A 15640-nucleotide genomic window follows, 5' to 3' on the forward strand; every position below is an offset into this window, starting at 1 on the left:
AAGTCGGGACAAGATAATGAGATAAACACTCTGCAAGTGGGTTCCCCCAAGGCTAACCCTGACCGTTTACAACCAGGGGGACTCCAGCTCCCTCCCCACCAAGCATTTCCGGCTACATAGTGCAAGGCCTCTCCAGAGCTTGGCCTCAACCGGGACATCTGAATTTGTGGCCAGCTCACTGGTTACTGGTCAGACCTGGGTTGCCTCAGAGCAGCCTGTGCCTTGTGGTCCTGTGAAGGTTTCTGCTTCCTTCCTCCCAGAGACCCAGGACCAGACTGGGAGGGACAACCGTCTACGTGGGGGGGCTCCATCTTCTCCCTAGGGCACACTAGCTCTGATCATAGCAACGAGTGCAGCGTGCACTGCCCTCTACAGTGCGTCCTGTCCGGGGCTCACAACAGGTGGAGCCTGTCCGTCTGTGTTAGAGAGGAGGGCATGGGGGCCCAGAAAGAGCAACAGCTTTCTGAAATCTGAAGCAGCCCAGAACACAAGGCCAGGAGAACGGAAACAGGGCACTCGCCTTTCCAGCAAACATCTAGCCTCTGAGCAGGAAATCCCAGGACCGACCCCTGAGTGGTCATCTTCAGGCTGTGGGGAATGGGTGTTCTGTGGTGGGCGCTGTGAGCCACTGCCCAGATGCTCTCCAGGAATGAGGATGTAATCCTAAGCCACTGGGAATGCTACTGACAGCCAGCTACTGGGATGACGTTTGCCTACAAGGGCCCCCTCTCCCAAGATCCATCCCGTTCCTGGAGTGACCTGCATCTAAGGCCTGACCAATGTCAGGGTATAAAGACCCAGCGCCTCCTCCCAATTTGGGATAGCTCTGAGGGATCATCCCAACTTCAGAGCCTCCAGTAGCCTTGGCTGAGGTGTCCATTGAGACGGCATCACAGCCCAACTTCTTCCTCTCTGCCCAGACCTGTTTCCCTCTCCCCACCACCCTGGTGTTGATCCAAGAACACCCCCTAATAAACTTCACTCCACTTTCCATCTCAGAGCCCAACTCCCAGCAAACCCAACCTGCAACAGTTTCCTCTGGGAGGTGGCAGATTCCACCATCCTGAGCCCCCAAGGACCTCGGGATCACGCAGGGGTCCTGGGAGAACCAGGCTTCCTTTGTGCTTGCAGGCTGGACCAGACTCAGCTGAGCGAGGAGGTGACCGAGATGCTGAGGGCCCTGGAGAGGGAGAAGCCTCAGCTGCTAGTCTCCGGGATATGGTAAGGTGGGGAGACTCAGAACCCACTCTTGCTGTTCCAGGATCGGCTGAGTCCTTGGGGCAGGTCCAGAACCAAGAGATGGGGAAAGACATGGGGTGGAGGCAGACACGGCAGAGCCGGGAAGAAACCAAGAAAGCATGGCAGCCAGAGAGAGGTTTGGGCGTTGATTTGTTTAGTGCGAACGGAATTATGCCACTCCTCTGCTTAAACCTTTCCATTAGATGAATGTGTGCGTGCCAAGTCGTTTCAGTTGTGTCCGACACTGTGTGACCCTATGGACTGTAGCCTGCCAGGTTCCTGTGTCCATGGGATTTCCCAGGAAAGAAAACTGGAGTGGGTTGCCATTGCCTTCTCCAATAAGAAAATTAAAAAAAAAAAAAAAAAAAGGTGAATGGGTGCGTGGATGAGATTTGGAACTTGGAAAGCAATGACCACTAGGGGGAGACAAAGACAGAGAGAACCTTGGAAGTGCCAGACACCTCCCCCCGACCCTCACCGGCCAATATACATATACACACAGCCGGAGAGGCTGGAGGGATGAGCCCCAGAGATGGGAGAGTCCCTCTTCCTCCCCAGGGAATCTGCTGCAGCGCCCATATTCTCCCAGTTTGGTGCATTTCGGCCTGTGACCACAAAGGGCAACTGTTCCCTGATTCTCAGTAGCTGTGCCTCACCTTAAAAGGAAAGGAAAAGGCTCCTAGCTTTAGAAGGAGGACCCACTTGTCACAGAACATGCCCTGTATCCCTCACACGACGTGTGAGGCACACAGCAGTGAACAAGGGCCCAAATTTCAAGAGCTCAGCCCAGCAGGTGCAAATTATTCCCTCCCCACCCCCACCCCCACCCCAGCCTCCCACCTCCGCCCACAGAACTACATCTGGGTTTCTTAAGGACACTGATGGGCCCACTAGATTCTATGCAGAGCAGCTGAGCTGAGCTCTAACGGATGGGAGGGGTGTGCTGGGCCCGGAAGGGGTTGATTCCAGGCAGAGGTGGTGTAGCTTGCCAAACAAGAGCCAGATGCCCGAAGTGCATAGAAGCCAAGACTAGGGCACTGGCTTTTGAGAAAAGAAAGAGCTTTATTGCAAGGTCCACTAGCAAGGGCACAGGAGGTAAGGCTCTCAAATCGATCCACGGTTCAGGGCGACATTTAAGGGGTTTAGAGAAATGTCAATCTTGGAAGCTGATTGGCTAGTTTCAAATAAGCCAAACAAGCTACTCACACTGCTGGAAGCCAGATCTTCCTTTTTTGAAGGACTTCTAGCCCCATAAAGGGCTCCTGGGGCAACATTTCTATCCTTTGAGTTCTGTAGACTGAAGATTATGGGTTCTGAATACTGGAGACACAGGTTCTGTCTTGCACGTGGGGTTGCTATCTAAATAACTCAAGGCTGCGTTAATCAATTAACTTATTTAAAGGCGGCAAAACCAGTTTAAGCTGGTCCATGTTTTACTTGCCGTTTCAGGAGAGGAGCTGAGCTTAGCTTCTTTGAGGAATAGGAGGTCAGGGACCTGGAGCAGAGCTACTCAAATCGTGGTCCTCAGAATCAGCAGCAGAATCAACATTCCCTGGGAGCTCAGAGGGCTTCCCAGGCGGCTCAATAGTAAATAACCCACCTACCGATACAGAAGACTCTGGTTCGATCCCTGGGTCAGGAAGATACCCTGGAGAAGGAAATGACGACTCACCCACATATTCTTGCCTGGAAAGTCCCATGGACAGAGGGGCCTGGCGGGCTAAAGTCCATAGGGTCGTGAAAGAGTCAGACATGACTTAGCGACTAAACAACAGTAAGGAGCTCGGCAGAAAGGCCCCACTCCAGACCTGTTGAGTCAGAATCTTGGGGTGGGCCCAGGAATCCGTGTTCTAACGCAGGGCTTAAGGTGATTTTTAACACTGATCTAGAGCCATGGGAGCAGGGAGACTGGCACAGGTGGGGCTGGGGGTGGGAGGCAGTCAGTACCTAACATCTTCTGGGCCGCGTTAAGAATTTCGATCTTACTCCCCAAATCAATAGACATTTCAGGACTTCAGCATCGAAGTTCTGTGCCAGGTTCCCATTTTCAGATCAGCTGCTGAGTGGACAGTGGACCAGAGGGTCAAGAGCAAAAACAGGGAACCCTTTAAGATGAAGCAGTGGTTCCAGCCACAGATGTCAGGGCCTGGGACCAGGGTGGAGGCCATGGAGATGGAGAGAAAAGAGCTGTTTTGGAGGCTGTCAAAGTGATCAATCAGCTCTCAGACTGGCCAAGGGAGAAGTCAGGACGATGCCTCAGTTCCGGTATAAACAGCCGGGTGGATGGGGGCCATTCATGGAAGCAGGGACTATAGGAGAAGCCCAATGCGGATCAGGAGTTCAAATTCCAATGAGTTGAACTCAAGTGGGGATATCGTGGAGACAGCCCCCAGAATCCTCCACGATCTTAGGGAGAATGAATTCTATCCAGGAAGCCAAGTCTGAGGATCCTTCACGAGGTCCCACGTGGAGCAGAGATGAGCGATACGTCCTCACTCAAGCGACAGAGACAAGCATCAGGTAGTTTGAAGGGGCCAGGCTGGGAGCATCATGATGTGGGCTTGTGGGGGTGGAGGGGGTTATGGCAGCTGTGAAAGGTCATTCCTCCATCCTCCTGCCTTTGGAGTGGGACAGAGACACCTAGGGGAGACTCCATGAAAGATCTTGCACTCCCTGAACCTTGCAGGATTTCTGCTTCCCTCTCTTCCAGCCTCAGGGGGCTGGACTGTTCCTCTCCTAAATATCTACAGCATGACTCATACTCTGAACCAGAGCCCAGTCTCTTAAGGCCCACTCTGGGATTCTAAGGCCTGGAATCCCCTCTCCATCTCTGCCTGTCTGTCTTTGGAGCCATGTTCCCCTCAAAAGCTGACCACCCAGGGAGTGCTGCGAAGAGCAATAATTCTGGGAAGTGAGAAAGGGAAGGGAGGAGGGTTTGGGCAAGGGGAGGAAGCAGGGTTGAGCCCCCTTGGACAGCAGGCAGACTGGCCTTGGGAAGGGTCCCTCTGTGGTCTAGCCTAGCGGGCCGGGGGCAGCCAGGCAGGAGAACCTAAAGCTGGCCACTGCCCCGTCTGTTCTAGAGGGCAGCTCTCCTCAAGCAGCACAGGTGAGACCCTTCTGTCTGTCTTCTCCTGTCCCTCCGGGGGACGGGCACATGGAGTCTCTGGGGACCGAGGATGATCTCTGGGGCCCCACAGGGCCTGTGGCTACTGAGGCGGTTGACAAAGAAAGGAGCCTGTACCGGTAAGTGAGGGGGCCTGTCCTGTCCCATTCCCTCCATCCCCATGCTGGGTCCCCACAGACAGTCTGCACCCCAGTCATGGTCCATTGTATCCCCCTTCACCACACCACCATGCAAAGAAAGACAGGACTGAGATGTTGGTTGGTGTTTTATTATGAAAAAAGAAGGGGTTTGGATGGGGGAGGAAGAACATTGGTTGGGATTTTTTTAAATATTTATTTGTATTTATTTATTTTTGGTTGTGCCAGGTCTTAATTGCAGCATGTGGGATATAGTTCCCTGACCAGAGATTGAACCCAGGCCCCCTGCATTGGGAGTTCAGGGTCCTAGCCAATGGACTACCAGGGAAGTCCCTGGAAAAAGAGATTTTGTTATGAAAAATTTTAAATAGACACACACGTGGAGTCCAGGGAACTTCCATGTACCCACTATTCAGCTTCAACCTTCATTTTACCAACTTTGTTTCAACTATTCACGTTCCGCCCCTTTTTTTGCAGTATTTTTAAGTCCAAAGAAATGAGTGCTTTTAGCCTTAAATATTTTGTGATACCTTTCAAAAAGTTCAAAGACCTTTTCTTCCATAACCACAATGTCATTTTTCACATGTCAAGAAGTTTACAATTAAGCCTTTCATATCGTCCAATACCCAATCCTTATTCAAATATGTTCAATTGTATAAAGTGTGTCTTTGCAGATGATTTGTTCTAATCATGATCCAAAGACAGACCACTTGTTGTATTTGACTTTTTATGCTGCTTTAATCTCACATCTTGTGTCTCCTGCATTGGCAGGCAGGTTCCTTACCACTAGCACCACCCAGGAAGCCCAGGGGAGCCAGGATTCAAATTCAAATCCATCTGACGTCAACGTCTGGGCTGATAGCCACTCTATAGGATCCATAATGCCCAGCACAGGGCCTGGCACCCAGTAGGTGCTCAGTGAGTCTGCATACAGTAATCCAGTGTCCACTTCTCCCCATTTTTTGCAGAGTTCACTTGCCTGTGGCTGGCTTCTACCACTGGCCCAACACAGGTCTCCGCTTTGAGGTGAGAGGGCCAGCAACCATTGAAATTGAATTCTGTGCCTGGGACCAGTTCCTGAACAGGAATTTCCCACAGCACAGTTGGCTGGTTGCAGGGCCTCTGTTTGACATCAAGGCTGAACCAGGCGCTGTGGCAGTGGTGTTCCTCCCTCACTTTGTGGCCTTCCAAGGTAAGCAGGAGGGAGAGGCGGAAGCAAGGTGACGGTGGTAAGAATGGGCCTGAAAAGGGCTTTAGAGGAGATGTCCTGAGGGGGACTCAGGGCTTCCTTAGAGAGACTGAGAAAGGATTAACAGAAATGGAGACAGCTTTTCTCTCATTCCATGGTGCTCTGGGCATATCTTTTTTGAAGCACTTTTGTCCCTAGACTCATAATAATTTTTGCCTGAATCACTTAAAAGCTTCCCTAAATAGAAAGTACAATACAAGCTAACATTGAGCTTCCCTGGTGGTACGGTGGGTAAGAATCCACCTGCCAATATAGGAGACATGGGTTCAATCCCTGGTCCAGGAAGATCCCACTTTCCGCGGAGCAACTAAGCCCGTGAGCCACAACTATTGCGCCTGTGCTCTAGAATCCATGCTCTGCAAGCAGAGAGGTCCCCACTTGCTGCAACTAGCCTGTGTGCAGTGATGAAGACCCAGGGAAAGTCATAAATAAATACAATAAGGAGAGGATATCAATTATTCTGAAAATAAAACATTATAAAAAAATAATCTCACAGTCAAAAATTACAAACGGTAAACAAGGCATCACAAACGAGAACCTGAAGAAACACAGGTAGCAGAACTGGTCCCGTTAAATGAATACATTAATTAATTAAAATAACTTAAAAATAAGAAAATAATAAGAATCAACCCCATAAAGACTCCACACATTTTGTGTAATCAGAAACAAAACACAAAATAAATGTGTTTCATATACTTATGGGGCTTCCCTCATAGCTCAGTCGGTAAAGAATCTGCCTGCAATGCAAAAGTCCCAGGTTCGATTCCTGGGTTGGAAAGATCCCCTGGAGAAGGAAATGACAACCCACTCCAGTATTCTGGTTGGGTTACAGTCCATGGAGTCCCAAGAATTCAACATGACTTAGTGACTAAACCACCATATACTTATAGAAATCACCCTGGGAAAAAAATAAGCAAAAAGCAATAAATCATTAAAAATGACAAATCAAATTTGGAAACAAGCTAATTAAAGAAAATAGGAAAACATTAAAAAAAAAAAAAAAGATTAAGTGACATGGAGGATAGGATACTATGAGAAGGCCTAGAATACACCTAATCAGAATTCCAGCGGATATGTCAGAGAGAATGGAGAAGATGAAATATTCAAAGAGAGAATTGCCAGGAAATTTCTATGATCACTGAAAGATGTGACTTCTCCGTGCTGTGCTGTACTTAGTCGCTCAGTCATGTCTGACTCTTTGTGACCCCATGGACTGTAGCCTACCAGCCTTTTCTGTCCATGGGGATTCTCCAGGCAAGAATACTGGAGTGGGTTACCATGCTCTCCTTCAGGGGATCTTCCCAACCCAGGTCTCCCATGTTGCAGGCAGATTCTTTATCATCTGAGCCACCAAACAGGCCCAAAAGGTAGTACTCTAGTCTCCCCATTGGGGAATTGAACCCCAGTCTCCCACATGACAGGCGGGGATACTCACCATGATACTAAGAGGAAGACACACAATGATGAGAAATTGAAAAAAATCCATGGGCTATGACAGAAACATGAAAAGGTGTTGCTTCAAAGAAAGACTAGTGGAAAAGAGAAAGATGGTAATTATAGTTGTATTTAGTGAATTCTTCAGCATTTTGTCAGATGGTGTATACCACGGTGATATTATTTTCACACCCAAAAAAGCAATGAATGTGCTCTCTGGGGGCCTTTTCTGGGACTAAAATCAGTCAGCAATGTTCTGACTGGTGCCCATCAGCCTAAGGGCCTTGCCTGGCTTGCTGGATGTCCCTCTGCTACCCAGAAACCACTGCATTGCTGCAGTTGCCAAACAACACAGAGATGGAACCAGGACTCCTGATTTCTAAGCCTGTGCCTCTCCCGCTACCAGCCTTCATCTCTCAAGCTGTCTCTTCATCTTAAACTCATCAGTGTCCATACCTTGTCAGATTTCTTGACTGCAAACTAACTCTGGCTGATTTAGGCAGGAAAGGAATATATAAAAAGATTCCTGAGTAACTTGTAGACTTCACAGAAGATTAGGCAACATTTAAAAAAAAAAAAAAAAGGCAGTGTGCAAGGATGCTGAGAACCAACAAAACTAGGCAGGGACCTGTGCCGCAGGCATAGCCATTGCAGGACCCTCCTGCCATGGTGGCCGCTGGACTCGACCCACTGCTACTGCCGGAAGAATCTTTCTTCATTCTCTCTAGATCCAGGTCCTGGTAAGGAGCATTCACTTACTCAAGTTTTGGTCACATGCCTGCATCATAGCCACCAGGGGATGGCAGCTTCCAGGGTGGGAGGCCCTGCTTGTCTCCTGCCGAGACCCCCCACACTGGGGGGGGGAAGGGGTCTTCCCTAAAAGGAGAGTATGAATGGTGGGTGGCCAAACACTGGACAAGTGTATACTACCCTTGGCTGCTCCATTTCCTCACTGTCCCTTCCTCCTCCTCGTCCTCCCTCTGCCTGGAGTCAAACCCGCCCACATCGCTCAGTGGCCCTCATGGTTAGAGAATCCACACCAGCCAGTAACCACAGGGTCCATAGCTTTCCCGACTCCTGGGTCAGGGGCTGGTCCTCTGTATGGGTTTGGCTAAAGGGAGTTTCTGTGGTGCTCCCACCCTAGAGACAGTATTGTCTGAAGCCCCCAAAGGTGGCAGGCCTATGCACGATGGCTTCCCTAAGGAAGAACACTGAGGCTACACTCAAGGACGTCACTCCCCCAGCCAAGTCTGATTCAGTGAGGTGCTAAGTCCTTGCCTCTCATATCCGTCCCTTGACAGAGAACGATGTGGACATCTCCCGGTTTCAAGTGGCCCACTTCAAAGAGGAGGGGATGCTCCTGGAGAAGCCAGCCAGGGTGACGCCATGTTACGCCGCCCTGGAAAACCCCAGCTTCTCGCCCATGGGAGTTCTACTGAGGATGGTCCACACTGCCCTGCGCTTCATTCCCATCACCTCCACTGTGCTGCTCTACCATTACCTCCAGCCTGAAGAAGTTACCTTCCACCTCTACCTGATCCCCAGCGATTGCTCCATTCAGAAGGTGGAAATAAGAGCCAGAAAGGTTGGGCCAGGGTGGGCTTGACAACAAACAGGAAACACGACCAAAGAGTCCCCTAGATGGGTCAACTGGGAATTGGGATGGGCCGCTTATAAGCAGGAACCTTGAAGTGGGTAAATAGTCCTGCTCCTGCCCTGCCATGGACTAGTCTGGCTCCCCAAGTTCTCCTCCGGCTGACTTTGCCACACCATCACTCATCTCAGGACAAGCCTCTTCCCAGGAGTCAAAAGAATGGGTGGTTTCCATGCTTCTTGTTGTTGTTGTTTGGTCACTAAGTCGTGTCCAACTCTTTGTGATGCCCTGGACTACAGCATGGACTGCAGGCTTTCCTGTCCTTCACCATCTCCCAAAGTTTGCTCAAACTCATGTCCACTGCATTGATGATGGCATCCAGCCATCTCATCCTCTGTCATCCTCTTCTCCTCCTGTCCTTAATCTTTCCCAGCATCAGGGTCTTTTCCAGTAAGTTGGCTCTTCGCATCAGGTAGCCAAACTATTGGAGCTTAGAACTGTCTCTTTTCCCCTGTTACCATGTCTTCTCCAACATCGCCAATTCCCACCCTGAGCACAGCAGAGGCCAAGCATGGGTGGGGGGTGGGAAGCCAGCAGGGGGGGTACAGCCCCCATCACCCACACACACACACAGAAACATCATCTCACTTTGTTCAGACCGGGTTCTGTAGGCAGAATCTGAGTCAGGGGCCAGACATATCTGCTGCTTTGATCCTTGTTCTGTACTCCTCAGGCCATAGACGATGAAGAAAAGAAGTTTCAGTTTGTACGAATTCACAAGCCACCCCCACTGACCCCGCTCTACGTGGGCTCCCGCTACATTGTGTCTGGTTCAGAGAAGCTGGAAATACTGCCGGAGGTGAGCAGCCCAGGCGGTCAGCCATTGCTGGGGTCAGAGGTCTTGCTTGGAAATAGCTCTGAGTGGGTCTCAGAGCTTTCCCAGGGACCCGGTGCACTGGGGTTGGGCAAACAGCAAGTGGTGCTTCCCTGGTAGCTCAGCTGGTAAAGAATTTGCCTGCCATGCAGGAGACCCCAGTTTGATTCCTGGAGAATCCCCATGGACAGAGGAACTGGTATGCTACAGTTCATGGGGTCACAGAGTTGGACACCACTGAGTGGCTAAGCACAGCACAGAAAACAAGTGAGATTTAGGGTGAGCAGGAATGCTTCAAAGGGTAGGAGACAGGAAGCTGGGGAGGATCACATTCAGGATGGGGACAACATTGGGAAGAGTTGGGCTATAGAGTGACAATGACCTCCAATTAAAGCCACCAAGGACTTCCTTGGCAGTCTAGTGGTTAAGACTCCATACTCCCCCACTCCCCCCCACCAAAAAAAGACTCCACACTCCCAGTGCTGGGGGCCCAGGTTCAATCCCTAGTCAGGGAACTAGCCCCCACTCTCCACAACTATAGAAAGCCTTTGGGCAACAACAAAGACCCAGTGCAGCCAAAAATAAATAAAGATTTAAAAAAGAAAGAAAAAAGTAGGGTCTAAAGATTGACTTCAGTCCAGGAGATGGTCAGAGTTGAGCAGGGCCAAGTGAGGTGTCAGGTGGGGAAAGACCTTACTGGCAGGCTGTGAGGTGGCTTCTCATGCAGTGATTCTCTCTCTCTCTACAGGAATTGGAGCTCTGCTATCGGAGCCCTCAAGAATCTCAGCTGTTCTCTGAGTTCTACGTTCGCCATTTGAGGTCAGGGATCAGGTTGCAAATAAGAAGCAAGAAAGATGAGACTGTGGTGTGGGAAGCCTTGGTGAAGCCAGGTAAAGTCAAGTCCAGGGAGCACAGAGGTGGAACGAGAGAAAGTCAAAGAATGTGTGTGTGTGTGTGTGTGTGTGTGTGTGTGAAAGGGAGTTTGTATTATCACAACTTGCTGATGAAAAGAAATAGTCCAGGGGAGTTCTGCACCTTTTCCTAGTGACAACAACTGATAAGAGGAGAACTGGAACTCAGGTTCAGTCCAGTTCAGTTCAGTCGCTCAGTCGCGCCCAACTCTTTGCAGTCCCATGGACTGCAGCACGCCAGGCTTCCCTGTCCATCACCAACTCCCGGAGCTTGCTCATACTCATGTCCATCGAGTCGGTGATGCCATAGAACCATCTCATCCTCTGTTGTCCCCTCCTCCTGCCTTCAATCTTTCCCAGCATCAGGGTCTTTTCCAATGAGTCAGTACTTCACATCAGGTGGCCAAAGTATTGGAGCTTCTGCTTCAGCATCAGTCCTTCCAATGAATATTCAGGACCAATTTCCTTTAGGATTGACTGTTAGATCTTGCAGTCCAAGGGACTCTCAAGAGTCTTCTCCAACACTCCAGTCCAAAAGCATCAATTCTTCGGAACTCAGGTTAACCTGACTGTAAGCCCTGTGCTTGCCTTCTCTTGCGCCATGTGTGTCCACTCTGCCCTTGAATAGACTTTGATACCCACAAGGTTTTTGGCAGTTTCTCACGAAAGCTTGGAAGGTAGATGAAAGAGGAAGAACTAAGGGACTCCCTAGTGGTCCAGTAGTTAAGACTCCAAACTTCCACTGCAGGGGGCACAAGTTCAATCCCTGGTTTGGGAACTAAGATCCCACATGCCATGCGGTCAAAAAAAAAAAAAAGAGTAAGAACTAGATGCCAGATGGTTGTATGGTTGTGTGGATTAGGCCAGTTCTGGCAATATCAGATACTCTAACCCAGATCATTCAGTTATTGTCAAGGCAGGCAAAAGGAAATCCAAATATTGAACTCTCAGGAATGGAAGAAATTTTACAATCTCTTAATCCAACACCAGCACCCCCAAGAAACAAAATCTCCTGGACAGTCCTTCCTAGGACAACCAGCCTTTGTTGGTTCTTGGTCACATTCCATCCTGAGCTGCACAGTCATCACAGTGTGGGAGAAAGAGAATGGACTTTACTTGGTCCCAGCTTGGGTGCAGACACAGGTGGAGAACTCACCAGCCCCAGCTAGGACCCTTACTTGCTGGGTCATCTTAAGAACATTACCTAATTCATTTGAACTTGGGTTCCTCATCTGTAAAGTGAGGATCACAATGCCTAATGTGTGGAATTGTTGAAAAGATTAAATAAAATGAGATATGTTCATATCTCGTGCTGTGGTTCCTAGTAAAAAGTGAAAGTGTTGGTCAGTCAGTCGTGTCCAACTCTTTGCGACTCCATGGACTGTAGCCCGCCAGACTCCTCTGTTCATGGAATTCTTCAGGCAAGAATACTGGAGTGGGTATCCATTCCCTTCTCCAGGGGATCTTCCCAACCCTGGGGTCGAACCTGGGTCTCCTGCATTTGCAGGTGGATTCTTTACCATCTGAGCTGGAAATAGTAAAGCCCAGTGGTCCCTAGTAAATAGTAGCAATATTATTCTTCTTCCTTGTATTAAGCCAACTTCCTTGCCTATCTTGATTCTGTCCCTTGGAGCTGACAGATCTATTTCTATTTCTAATCTGTTTCTCCTGGGAGAGCCCAGGAGAAAGTATCAAGAAGAGTACCTCTTCAAGAAGAGATACTTGAAGACTGGGATCAAGGCCTCCCCTAAGTCTCCTCTTATGCAAGTTAAATATCTCTACTTCCATCATTCCTCTTGTATTTTGGTTTTTAAATTCTTTGCCATTCAGACACCTTTCTGGTAGATGTTGCCATTTACAGATGAGCCAGGATGGACTCCCTGAGTTTCCAGTCTTTGGGGGGATGTGGAATACCCTCCTCCACCCTCCAAATGAACCCAATGCTCCTGAAGCCACAGCTGGAGCTCCCCTATCTTGTGCCCACCTCCACACACCATCAGGTCACAGTGAACCTGAGTCTGCTCAGACTCTCAGGTCTTGTCCACATGAGCTATTGTAAACAGCCCCTTTCTCGCCTTATGCAAGTAACTGTCTAAGCCCCTTGAGTCATTTCTGTTGTTTTGCTATTGAAATTATCACACTACTCCCAAGTGCTAAGGTTTTCTTGGTTCCCTTTTTTTTTTTTTTTTAAGTTATTTATTTGGCTGGGCCAGTCTTAGTTGCAGCATTGCAAATTTTTAGTTGTGGCACGTGAACTCTTAGTTGCGGCAGGTGGGATCTAGTTCCCCAACCAAGGACTGAACCCAGGCCCTCTGTATTGGGAGCACACAGTCCTAGCCACTGGACCACCAGGGAAATCTCTTGATCTTCTGACATCAAAATTCAGAACAGATTTCATCTGTGTGAATCTAGGAGGCCAAACATGGGCAAGGAGATAGATGTCTGTTCAGAAGTTTAAGACGTCCTTAAACTATTTAAGGACATCTTAGATAGTTTAAGCTATCTAACTAACCCTGGTTAGTTCTCTACCAGCGTTCCCTTCAGGACAACACTGGATAAACCATGTCTGGGATGCTGAGAGAAACTGCTATTGTTCACTTGGATGCCTCCTATCTCTCTCCCACCCTCTGTCTAATCATGGCTTCTGGGCCTCAGTTTCCCCATATGCATAAGGAAGGGATTCACCTGGATAATCTCTAAAGGCCCTTCCAGCCCTTACTCCAGATTCTATCAGAATTTATCCGTAGCTTGTTCTCAGAATGAGAGACTCTCAGAAGTAGGTAGGAGTTTAGAGGAGTATCGCGTGTGTAAATAACCAGCACTGTTACAGATGCTTCTTCATCTCTGTTTCCCTCCAGGAGATCTCAGACGGGCAGTTACTCTGGCCTCTCCAGGCCTCAGAGGTCAGTAACAGGTGTTAGAGACCACATGAGCCAGTGGCAGTTCTGGGGTGTACTTTCAGGTCCTGGAGATTTGGGAAGAGGGGAAGGAAAGACTCTCATTGCAAATCTCACAAGCAGTCAGGCCCTGGAGAGTGCTGTGTGCCCCATGCCCCTTCCTCCTGCCCATGGGAGCCCTGGCACCTCCCACCAAACCACCTCAGATGCCTCCACCAAGAGCCCCACTCCAAGCTCAAGCAGAATGGGCAGGTACTGACGTGAGGGAGGGCAAAAGTGGCTTTCTGGTGGTCAAATGCCTTTACAGGGCAGAAGGAAGCCAGGGATGCAGATGAGCTGAGCGAAGAGAAGTAGAGATGGAGGGTCAGAGGAAGGGGCGGTGGTACGAGCCCTTCTTTGTTCGTTTCCAGCCTCACCTGGCTCCCCAGCTGCCCTGAGGTTGAGGCACTTTGTGGACCGACATCGGGAACAGCTGGTGGCTCGAGTGACATCCGTGGACCCTGTCCTGGACAAGCTGCATGGACAGGTGCTGAGCGAAGAACAGTATGAGGGGGTGCGGGCAGAGGCCACCGCTCCAGGCCAGATGCGGAAGCTGTTTGGCTTCAGCCGATCCTGGGACTGGGCCTGCAAAGATCGTCTCTACCAAGCCCTGAAGGAGACCCATCCTCACCTAATCATGGAACTCTGGGAGAAGTGGGGCAGTGAAGAGACCAGGCCGGGCTCCTGACAAGCTGGGCTGCTGTCTGAACACCTGCTGTGAGTCCCCGCTCTGCCTGAGAGCACCTGGGCCTGTTGTTCATCGGGAAACAAGTTACCATCCGAGTTGCCTTCTAGGCCTAAAGAAAACTTTGATGATGATGCCTTTGCTGGGCATTACCTTGCCCTGCCCAGGAAAGCCACACAGGAACCCAGACGGCCTCCCTTGGCTTTCACGGGCCAGCTGTCCAGGTGAAACGACAGCATCTCAGAGAATGTCCACCTGGAGCCGGCAGGAGTTCTGCAGACCTTGTAGCAGCCTCGCCCAAGAGCCTGGTCCGCTGGCCACAGCAGCCAAACCCAGAGTCCTCCCTGTGCTATGCAGACGCAAAGAGGAGCAGAGAGAACGTGGGACTGGGGGCTCTGGCTGGAGATAGACAATGGAAATGGACACCTTGGGGGTTTCGAAAGGCTTGTGAACAGGAACAAAAACAGATTGGTTTTTCACTTGTCCAGCCAGGGCTGGGGCACCCACGTTCCCCTCAGGGCCCTCCTCGGGTTCATTCCCAGGGGAACTCGAGCCCACCCACCAACCTGTAGACAGGCCAAGAACAAAAAGGGACGCAGAGGCTCCTACATGCAGAGGTGCGACCAAGGGCGTCTCTACTTTCCAGGCTCCCCCAAACCCACAACCCCAGGCCCAACCGTCAAAGGGGCCATGAAGAGGGAGGTTTACCCCCAGGGCTCCAAGGCAACCCCTCCTCAAATACAGCGGCTGGAGGGCTGCGGTCCCACTCCCGGGACATCCTGTTCACACAGATGAGCAAACTCCTGGGATAATGCAGAGATGTTCCCCAAATCACAAAATAGTTGAGCGCATAAAGTGACTCGGTAACCACTCCCAAATAAAGTCAGGGGAAATGTCGCGGTGCAAACCAAAATTTCTGGTTGATAGCAGCAGTCATGGATTGTTCCTTTCTACAGGGAGAACAGATAACAAAGGTCAGACAGGCGGGCGCACACACATATCTACACACACCGTTCCCCCAAACCACGAGATGACAGAGTATCAAACACCCGAAAACACAAATCCTCTATTTTCACTCACACCCATCTGCCCTTTCTTTCCTCTCCCAACTGGCCCCAATGCCTCGGAAAGCTGAAGTGTGCATGAGTTCCAGAATGATCGAGAGGAAGCAGAGACCACAGCTGGGGATAGGGTGGCCCTAGGATACCCAAAGGTGCCCAGGCTGCCCGGTCTTCCCACAAACTCTTGGAGAAGCTCAGGCCTCTGGCGGAGGCCTCCTGAGGGTGCATCCAGCTGAGTTTTCTCCCTAGCTAGGAGGGCGGCGACCCCGAGACCTCTGCAGACTAAGTGAGGGAAAAGCCCAGGTGCACTCCGGGCCAAGACCCGGGACCGGACCGCAGAGAGAGGAGGTGGAGGTCAGGGTGAGGGTGCGCGAGGAAGGGTCTGCCTGCTCTGCC

The 15640-nt window shown here is 50.3% G+C and overlaps 1 protein-coding gene across 5 annotated transcripts in view; it reads left to right on the forward strand.

The window, feature by feature from the left end:
• Nucleotides 1–15080, forward strand: part of NLRP1 (NLR family pyrin domain containing 1) — a 30879-nt gene extending 15799 nt beyond the window's left edge. For 4 of the 5 annotated variants that reach the window (XM_061143191.1, XM_061143193.1, XM_061143194.1 and 1 more), the window contains 9 exons: nt 1132–1221; nt 3671–3759; nt 4320–4482; nt 5469–5692; nt 8485–8747; nt 9511–9636; nt 10400–10541; nt 13421–13465; nt 13870–15080. In XM_061143191.1, coding sequence (XP_060999174.1) covers nt 1132–1221; nt 3671–3759; nt 4320–4482; nt 5469–5692; nt 8485–8747; nt 9511–9636; nt 10400–10541; nt 13421–13465; nt 13870–14186 — 1459 coding nt within the window. In that variant the 3' untranslated portion in view covers nt 14187–15080. The remainder of the gene's footprint in view (nt 1–1131; nt 1222–3670; nt 3760–4319; nt 4483–5468; nt 5693–8484; nt 8748–9510; nt 9637–10399; nt 10542–13420; nt 13466–13869) is intronic. The other variant, XM_061143192.1, reaches the window with a different exon arrangement.
• Nucleotides 15081–15640: the final 560 nt, after the last annotated feature.

The sequence above is a fragment of the Dama dama genome, chromosome 5, assembly GCF_033118175.1.
Source record: "Dama dama isolate Ldn47 chromosome 5, ASM3311817v1, whole genome shotgun sequence".
NCBI lineage: Eukaryota > Metazoa > Chordata > Mammalia > Artiodactyla > Cervidae > Dama > Dama dama.